The 10,438-nt window shown below is 42.5% G+C and overlaps 1 protein-coding gene across 2 annotated transcripts; it reads left to right on the plus strand.

The window, feature by feature from the left end:
* Positions 1-3,879: 3,879 nt before the first annotated feature.
* Positions 3,880-6,102, plus strand: LOC114459639 (uncharacterized). Of its 2 annotated transcripts, none has more exons than XM_028441824.1 (2): positions 3,880-5,742; positions 6,039-6,102. In XM_028441824.1, the coding sequence occupies exon 1, from the start codon at positions 4,372-4,374 to the stop codon at positions 5,728-5,730; it is 1,359 nt and encodes a 452-aa protein (XP_028297625.1). In that variant the 5' UTR covers positions 3,880-4,371; the 3' UTR covers positions 5,731-5,742; positions 6,039-6,102. The 2 variants fall into 2 exon arrangements, with proteins under 2 accessions (XP_028297625.1, XP_028297624.1); XM_028441823.1 differs by having other exon boundaries at positions 5,799-6,100.
* Positions 6,103-10,438: the final 4,336 nt, after the last annotated feature.

The raw sequence follows: 10,438 nt of genomic DNA on the forward strand, positions 1-10,438 counted from the left end.
TAAATTGAATCTTAAACTTAATTATGGACACCAGCCACCCCCTACCTCTCCCCCCTGTAGTTAGTGGTGGGAGAGAGGGGGAGGTGACCGGGTACGCCCAGACAGGCGGGGACGGGGCTCGGGCACAGACATGCCTCCACGTCTTATCCCGGTGAGTATAACCTTCTAAAAACTCTGGGTTTGGACATGATGTCCTACACCCCATTTCGATCATGTATTGTGGCATGGTTTTACATTGACCTTCTTCCTAACCTTAACCGCTACCGCCCCGGGATGCGATGAGGCGTTGTAAGCCTTAGGCCTTTTTAATCATTATAATTCTAGTCTCAACCGCTACCGCCGCCGCCCAGGCATTGGGTTCCAAACGGAGGGTCCAGAGACTAGGAATAACAAACCTCTTGAGCTTCAGATGGGGACCTCATGGATCCCCATCCCCGGGGATGAATGGATGGAGGATCTCACTCGGAGGGACTTCTTCTGCTCTGGCCCTAACCCTAAACCCCCCCCCCCCGTCCTCTCTTCCGGACCACATTCTGGGCTACAGAATGGGGTACTCTCACATACTTGATTCAGGGCCGGTCAAGACGACAAAGTGGGGATGGATGGTCTCGAATCAATCCACCACTGGCCCTTTACAGACGATAAATCGTACACATAGGCTTTCACCATCGCCCCCTTAGGGGGTTGGGGACCATGCATCATACTGATCCAGGGGTGGATATAGAAACGGGGGCACGAAGGTGTGCGGTCGGAAGGGATTCGAGCGACATGCGACGGCCCGTGCCTTGCCGGTTGGCTCCCCATTCCAAACTGGTCGTCCAGGGACGGCTGGGGGGGGTCATTGAGTACAAACGTAAACACTAATCTATAGCCTGTGCCAATCGGACAGACGATCCCTCATCCGAGACCAAGACACCTCCGTGGTTCCCTATGGGGGAAGGACACCCTAGCCCTAACCCTAACCCTAACCCTACCCTAACCCTAACCCTAACCCTGAGCCCTAAATTCTATCCTGATCCTGATCCTGGCCCTAACCCTAACCCTTAACCCTTGACCCTAACCCTGGCCCTAACCCTAACCCTAACCCTAACCCTAACCCTAACCCTAACCTCTGGGGTGAGGACCATGATTGGCTTTATCGTCACCACCAGCATCATCATTCCAGCCAGAGTGAGGTGGCTGTGAGGAAGAAGAAAATAATAACGACAATATAAAAGTGTATAATAATTGAACCAAAAGATACTAACCTTGAAAGTGTTGAAAAAGAACAAAAATAAATCTAAACTGCTTTGAAACTTAACTAAAACTAATCTCATTCTTGTTATAGACCTATGTGGCCCTTAAAATGCCCTTAAGTTGAGGCCGACACAAACGTGGTCAGCTCGGCTGCCGCGAAGAATTGGTTCTGTTCGGCACCAGGGCCTCTATGAGTGAGCTGGTGCGTAGGCCGGTGTTTGCCGTGCCACTCCGGTTACACCATGGGGGAACTGGGAAGGTTGGCCGTGGTCAGCTCGGCTGCCACGAAGGATTCGTTCCCTGTTGCCCCTTCAGCTAAGGCCTTACTCTTAAGGGCTTTGTACTTGTTATTACCTTTGATTTTTTTCAATATTTTCAAGGATAATTTAATGTAAAACACCAAACCTGAACTGTAAACCAACTGCCTTTAAATATTGAAAACCAACAGAAAGACAATTAAGAATAAACCCCCTTGGAAAATGATGAAAAATAACAAACATAACTAAGGTAAACTGCCCCAAAAGTATTGAAAAACAAAGAAAAACACAAAGATCACCATTGACCACTTGGTCGACTGAAACTAGACTAGGATCATCTTCAGCATCATCATCATTCTAGACGGAGTGAGATTTCTGAGGAGAAGACAAGGATCATCTCATCATCATCATTCTGGATAGAGTGAGGTTACTGAGGTTTTCCACCAGATGGCGTCCTTACCTCATTTTTGCACCTGGGATCTCAAGGTGAAATCCTTGGGATGATTACCTGATTGGACCACCTGAGGGACTTAGTTTCATGAATCAACCTTATAAACACTGTAAAATCGGGGAAATAGGTCGGATAGTGCAAAATAAAGTAATGTGTAAAAAAAAGGGGTATGGTAGAAATATTAAAATGGAAAATTAGATGGGAATTTGGGAACCATGGGTTAGCTTGGTCTTCCCTGGCATGACTTTCCTTTTAGGGGGGAGTGAGACTCCAGGGTGTAAGGACTCTGGGGTCGTGCGGTGTAAGGGGCACAGAGTGAGGTTATTGCAGGCAAAATTTCGATTTACATTTTGGGTCTTATAATAAGTGCTGGGCTGACGAGCTCATAATGTAAGATTATATTCGGGATTAGCTTCAAATAGGAGACACATCCCGGGGCTTGATCGACCTCGGGAGGGCCACCCCCCGGGGAGGGTGTCTGGTGGTAATGGCCGAAACACCTGTTGATCCGAGGGTTCACCACTGATGATGTGTCTCCCCAAATGCTAGGAAAACAGATTAAGGTAAGGTTAAAATAATTTATTTAGTTGTACTACAACTTTTTAAATAGGAGTTGGGATGGGGGGGGTAAAAAATTTTTTTAGGATGCTTTCATCTCTGGTTGCTTAGGGTTGGGAAGAGGTCTAATCATAAATTGAATCTTAAACTTAATTATTGACACCAGCCACCCCCTACCTCTCCCCCCTGTAGTTAGTGGTGGGAGAGAGGGGGAGGTGACCGGGTACGCCCAGACAGGCGGGGACGGGGCTCGGGCACAGACATGCCTCCACGTCTTATCCCGGTGAGTATAACCTTCTAAAAACTCTGGGTTTGGACATGATGTCCTACACCCCATTTCGATCATGTATTGTGGCATGGTTTTACATTGACCTTCTTCCTAACCTTAACCGCTACCGCCCCGGGATGCGATGAGGCGTTGTAAGCCTTAGGCCTTTTTAATCATTATAATTCTAGTCTCAACCGCTACCGCCGCCGCCCAGGCATTGGGTTCCAAACGGAGGGTCCAGAGACTAGGAATAACAAACCTCTTGAGCTTCAGATGGGGACCTCATGGATCCCCATCCCCGGGGATGAATGGATGGAGGATCTCACTCGGAGGGACTTCTTCTGCTCTGGCCCTAACCCTAAACCCCCCCCCCCCCCCCCCCCCCCCGTCCTGTCTTCAGGACCACATTCTGGGCTACAGAATGGGGTACTCTCACATACTTGATTCAGGGCCGGTCAAGACGACAAAGTGGGGATGGATGGTCTCGAATCAATCCACCACTGGCCCGTTACAGACGATAAATCGTACACATAGGCTTTCACCATCGCCCCCTTAGGGGGTTGGGGACCATGCATCATACTGATCCAGGGGTGGATATAGAAACGGGGGCACGAAGGTGTGCGGTCGGAAGGGATTCGAGCGACATGCGACGGCCCGTGCCTTGCCGGTTGGCTCCCCATTCCAAACTGGTCGTCCAGGGACGGCTGGGGGGGGTCATTGAGTACAAACGTAAACACTAACCCTAACATGCGACGGCCCGTGCCTTGCCGGTTGGCTCCCAATTCCAAACTGGTCGTCCAGGGACGGCTGGGGGGGGTCATTGAGTACAAACGTAAACACTAACCCTAACCCTAACCCTTGGCTCCCCATTCCAAACTGGTCGTCCAGGGACGGCTGGGGGGGGTCATTGAGTACAAACGTAAACCCTAACCCTAACCCTAACCCTAACCCCTAACCCCTAACCCCTAACCCTAACCCTAACCCTAACCCCTAACCCCTAACCCTAACCCTAACCCTCTAACCCTAACCCTCTAACCCTAACCCTAACCCTCTAACCCTAACCCTCTAACCCTAACCCTAACCCTCTAACCCTAACCCTAACCCTCTAACCCTAACCCTAACCCTAACCCTAACCCTAACCCTAACCCTAACAACTATGATGGGAGACTGGACGGTGGTCCAGCGTGGGAGAAGGACCAGGCCTCCCCGCCGACGTGGTTGGGATGAGGGGTCCGGGGGTCGTGCTTACAACCGGGGGATGGACCGTGCACCGCCCATTCCTCGTAGAGGAGGGGCACGCTTTCCCTCTCCTAACCCTAACCCTAACCCTAACCCTAACCCCTAACCCCTAACCCTAACCCTAACAGAGATCGTACTTGAAAGGGGATGGAGAACCGAGGATTAGAAGATTTTACATATTACCAAAAATCCATAAGGACCCCCTCAAATGGACTGTACCATCTAAGATTCCTCCTGGTAGACCGATTGTTTCCGATTGCAGTAGTGAAACTTATGGGACAGCAGAATTTATAGAATTTTATTTAAATCCCCTTTCTACAAAACATCCATCTTATGTCAAGGATACTTACCATTTCATAAATATGATTAGAGAAATAAATCCTCCCAAAAATTCATTTTTCTTCACTATTGATATTGACAGTCTTTATACAAACATAGATACCGAAGCTGGACTGAGAGCTGTAAAACGCATTTTCCAAAAATATCCACAAGAGGGCAGACCAGACCAGGAAATATTGGAACTATTGACAATAAATTTGATCAGGAATGATTTTGAATTTGATGAAAAATACTATTTACAAGTCAAAGGAACAGCAATGGGGAAAAGATTCGCCCCTTCATATGCAAATATATTTATGGCAGATTGGGAAGAAGCAGGCTTGGCCAAATGTAAGTATAAACCTTTATATTATGTACGGTATCTGGACGACATTTTTGGTATCTGGTCGCACACAAAAGAGGACTTTTTACAATTCATAGAAACTTTGAACACACATGACCCGTCGATAAAACTCAAATATGAAACAAATGACAAATCAATAGACTTTTTGGACACTACGGTTTACAAAGGGGACGACCTTGGACGTACTTGTACTTTAAATATAAAAGTCTTCTTCAAAAAAACAGACACCCATGCACTGCTGTTCAAATCAAGCTTTCACCCTAAACATACTTATCGAGGATTAGTTAAGTCACAGTTAATCAGATATGATAAAATTTGTACAAAAGAAGAGGATTTTTGGGAAACAGTTAAAATTTTATTTAAAACTTTACAGAAAAGGGGATATTCCCGGACCTTTTTGAGACATTGCCTGAAATCATTTAAAGATAAAAAATTGGATTCCACACAAAAACAAAAAATACCTCTGATAACCACATTTTCTTCCATTGGACAAATGATCAACCATAAAATCAAGAACAATTATAAGAAACTAATAACAGAACAAGGTCTCCTACAGAACCATGTAGTGATCTCAGCCTATAGAAGGAACAAAAATCTCAGTGACTATTTAGTAAGGGCAAAACTTCCAAGAGTACAAATTCATACTAAAAAAAATGTATTTACAGATCAATTTGTTAAACTTACCTCGGTCATGAATAAAACGAATAAACACATTTTTAAAATCCCACAAATCTCAAATGTACACACAGAGAACTGTGTGTATTTGATCTTCTGTTCAAACTGTGGCAAACAATATGTGGGAGAAACAAAGAATTCGATTACAATTAGGATGAACCAACATAAATATAATATAAATAATAAAAAAAATACTCACCTTCCACTGGTAAAGCACTTCCTGGTCCATGGATGGAACTCCGTCAGGATCGCGGTGATCCAAAGAAATTTTCTTTGGACAGATCTAGAAAGGAAGAAAGCAGAGAGACAATGGATTTACCGATTAAACACCAAAGGCGAATATGGTTTAAATATCACGCATTAATAGGTTTTTGGATTTCCTAAATCCACTGTTAAATTTAAAAATAAATGTAAAGCCTTATCCATTGGCCCTAAACCTAACCCTAACTAATTGGCCTTATGCCTAACCCTAATTAATCTGGCCCTAATCCTAAAACCTTACCCATTGACCCTAAACCTAACCCTAACTAATTGGCCTTATGCCTAACCCTAATTAATCTGGCCCTAATCCTAAAACCTTACCCATTGACCCTAAACCTAACCCTAACTAATTGGCCTTATGCCTAACCCTAATTAATCTGGCCCTAATCCTAAAACCTTACCCATTGACCCTAAACCTAACCCTAACTAATTGGCCTTATGCCTAACCCTAATTAATTTGGCCCTAATCCTAAAAATCTAAAACAAAAATAATAACTACAATAAATAAAAAAATAATAAATAAAAAAATAAAAAATTAATAAAATAAAAGTAATAAAAAAATAAATAAATAAAATAAAAAACAAAAAAAGATAAGTTCATTTTTTTAAAGAAATATATGTTCAAGTTTTAGAAAAATAAGAGTTCAAAAGAACACACACTTTAAGTTTCATGTTTTAAGTTCAATGTTTATTCACCTCCTAGTGGAGAAAGGGGGAAGTTTTTGTTAGTAGAAAAAAGGAAAAAGTTTGACACGGTGTACCACTGAGAAAGGGCCAGCTCCCTAGGCCTCCTCTGATTGGTCAGACAGAGGGGCAGAGCAGCTGCTCATTAAGCAGCGGAGTGTGGGAGCTCACTCTGTTCTCAGCCTTCGACGGAGCAACACCTTCAGTCGCATTGCTGGGAAAACACGTGTCTTTTGTTTGTTTTAGTGCCTGTTTTTGTTCAGCCTGAGGAAGACCATAACTTTGGTTGAAACGTTGCTGTTTGGCACTATATAAAACTTTTTTTATAAAACCAGAGTTGGTTATTTTTTTGTTTAATTAAAAAAAAGTTTTTGTTTTGGTTTTTTTTGGGGTTCTTTTTTCTTTTTTTATTGTGTAAAACTGTTTTGTGTTAAAAAAAACACTTGAAAAAAATCCAAAAAAAATTATAAAAATAAAAAATCTTCAAAAAAAATAAAAAAAATAAAAAAATAAAAAAAATAAAAAAATCTTATTAATAGATAACAAAGGTGACCTGAATATAAAAAAATAAAAAAAACAACTATGATGGGAGACTGGACGGTGGTCCAGCGTGGGAGAAGGACCAGGCCTCCCCGCCGACGTGGTTGGGATGAGGGGTCCGGGGGTCGTGCTTACAACCGGGGGATGGACCGTGCACCGCCCATTCCTCGCAGAGGAAGGGCACGCTTTCCCTCTCCTAACCCTAACCCTAACCCTAACCCCTAACCCCTAACCCTAACCCTAACCCTAACCCTAACCCTAACCCTAACCCCTAACCCTAACCCTAACCCTAACCCCTAACCCTAACCCTAACCCTAACCCTAACCCTAACACTCCAAGTGGGGGTCAGCACACTTACCTTTTCCTAACCAGCCAGTGCCTCGGAGCTCGGGGTCTGGGACCCCCCCACTCTAAACCAGAGCCCAAAAACCTGTCCTAACCCTAACATACTTACCTGGCCCTAAACCTAAGATGGTGACTTTTGACCTAACCCTAAAATACTTACCTGGCCCTAAACCTAAAATTATGTACTTACCTGTTGCGCAATCACGCACACCTGGCCTAATCCTAACTTAATTGGCAGTTAACTTCTCCCTGTGAAAAAAAGTCAAAAAGAAAAAAATCTAAATAATTGTAGAGCTAAAAAATAAAGCCTATATAAACTTCAATAAAATAAAAATTATTCTGACCCTAAAATATTGTTCCTAAGTCTAAAGTGACATTTTGTTAATTTTTGTTCCTTTCAACTCACCTGAATTTTAAACCAAAACCTATCATCTATAGCCACAGCTCATTTCCGATCTTACTAAATGTATTTTAAACCAAAATAAAGCACATTGTTTATGTGGGTGACGGTCCGTGATTGTGAGACTCCCCTGTACCCCAAAAGTAACCCAAAAAGAGGTCGGGACAGGACGCTGGAAGTAAAGAATACGAGACAAAATACAAAACATAAAACAATGGAAGCCAAAGCAAAGAAGGGAAAACATTTAGTTAAAGAAAAGAAAGGATTTGTAAGCAAAAAGAGGATGGATAAGGAAAGAATTTTGGAGTGGAAAAGGGAGGAAAGAGAAACAAAGTGGAAAGACACAGAAGGGGAGGAGTTAAAGTAAAGAGGAACACTGACCGTACACGAAGCACAATCAGAGGCTATAAAAGGAGCAACACAGAGTCAAAGCACAGACGAGGGGAAACATCAGAGGGGAACAGATGGATATAAAGGCAGATAGAGGGACACAGTGTGGAGAGATGGCTAAAGGAGCCACACACACACACATGGTCCAGTATGCCTGATGAAGGTTAAACAAGACCGAAACGTTGCAATAGTGACCATGACTGGCGATACAGCCGAATTTTTTGAACCCCCATCACCTTCGGGTGGTGGGATTTTGAATGTGGGGGTCCCGGCCCTGGGCTCTTGATGGACCGTGCACCGCGGGCCTCCACTCCAAGTGGGGGTCAGCACACTTACCTTTTCCTAACCCTAACCCTAACCCTAACCCTAACCCTAACCCCTAACCCTAACCCTAACCCTAACCCTAACCCTAACCCTAACCCCTAACCCTAACCCTAACCCTAACCCTAACCCTAACCCCTAACCCTAACCCTAACCCTAACTCTAACCCTAACCCTAACCCTAACCCTAACTCCAAGTGGGGGTCAGCACACTTACCTTTTCCTAACCCTAACCCTAACCCTAACCCCTCCTCCTCTCAAATTACAACAATTCTAAAGATAAGGTTAACACCTAAACCTAGAATAAAACCCAGAATAAAACAAACAAGAACACACCAACCACTTCCATCTCCATCCCATTCCTCACCACAGGCAATGGGGTGGAGACTGGAAACTGAGACGAGGTCCACACAGACCCGGTTGTGGTGAAGCCCAGACAGGCTCCTGCTTCTGTCCCTCAGCTACAGTTCTATGATCCCTCATTCCATTACACACACATATCTCCAAGTTACAACGGGTTTGTCCAATCAGACACAAAGTGGGCCGGATGCATCCATCCTCCTCTCACTTTGACGCCTGTCATACAGTCACAACACTGCACGGACACCTCACCCACTGATACAAATTCACAAAACCTTTTTGATGTGTGACACAATGACGAGAGGAACACGAATAACATGCGTCGGCCCGTGCCTGCCTTTGATTCCCTATCTAACTGGGGGAGTCCTCGAACTCCCCCGGGGGGTCTCATCGAGAAAACACATTACCCTACCTAACCCTAACCCTACCCTAACCCTAACCCTAACCCTAACCCTAACCCTAACCCTAACCCTAAACCTAACCCTAACTAATTGGCCTTATGCCTAACCCTAATTAATCTGGCCCTAATCCTAAAACCTTACCCATTGACCCTAAACCTAACCCTAACTAATTGGCCTTATGCCTAACCCTAATTAATTTGGCCCTAATCCTAAAAACTTACCCATTGACCCTAAACCTAACCCTAACTAATTGGCCTTATGCCTAACCCTAATTAATTTGGCCCTAATCCTAAAAATCTAAAACAAAAATAATAACTACAATAAATAAAAAAATAAATAAAAAAATAATAAATAAAAAAATAAAAAATTAATAAAATAAAAGTAATAAAAAAATAAATAAATAAAATAAAAAACAAAAAAAGATAAGTTCATTTTTTTTAAAGAAATATATGTTCAAATTTTAGAAAAATAAGAGTTCAAAAGAACACACACTTTAAGTTTCATGTTTTAAGTTCAATGTTTATTCACCTCCTAGTGGAGAAAGGGAGAAGTTTTTGTTAGTAGAAAAAAGGAAAAAGTTTGACACAGTGTACCACTGAGAAAGGGCCAGCTCCCTAGGCCTCCTCTGATTGGTCAGACAGAGGGGCAGAGCAGCTGCTCATTAAGCAGCGGAGTGTGGGAGCTCACTCTGTTCTCAGCCTTCGACAGAGCAACACCTTCAGTCGCATTGCTGGGAAAACACGTGTCTTTTGTTTGTTTTAGTGCCTTTTTTTGTTCAGCCTGAGGAAGACCATAACTTTGGTTGAAACGTTGCTGTTTGGCACTATATAAAACCTTTTATAAAACCACAGTTGGTTATTTTTTTGTTTAAATAAAAAAAGTTTTTTTGTTTTTGTTTTTTCAAGTCTTTTTTCTTTTTTTATCTTGTAAAACTGTTTTGTGTTAAAAAAAACATTGAAAAAAATCCAAAAAAATTATAAAAATAAAAAATCTTCAAAAAAAATAAAAAAATAAAAAAAATAAAAAAGCTGTTTGGCACCATATAAACCCCCCCCTTTTTTTTATATAAAACCAGAGTTGGTTATTTTTTTGTTTAATTAAAAAAAAGGTTTTGTTTTGGTTTTTTTTGGGGTTCTTTTTTCTTTTTTTATTGTGTGAAACTGTTTTGTGTTAAAAAAAACACTTGAAAAAAATCCAAAAAAATTATAAAAATAAAACATCTTCAAAAAAAATATAAAAAAAATAAAAAAAATCTTATTAATAGATAACAAAGGTGACCTGAATATAAAAAAATAAAAAAACAACTATGATGGGAGACTGGACGGTGGTCCAGCGTGGGAGAAGGACCAGGCCTCCCCGCCGACGTGGTTGG

This window comes from Gouania willdenowi, unplaced genomic scaffold (genome assembly GCF_900634775.1).
Source record: "Gouania willdenowi unplaced genomic scaffold, fGouWil2.1 scaffold_332_arrow_ctg1, whole genome shotgun sequence".
NCBI lineage: Eukaryota > Metazoa > Chordata > Actinopteri > Blenniiformes > Gobiesocidae > Gouania > Gouania willdenowi.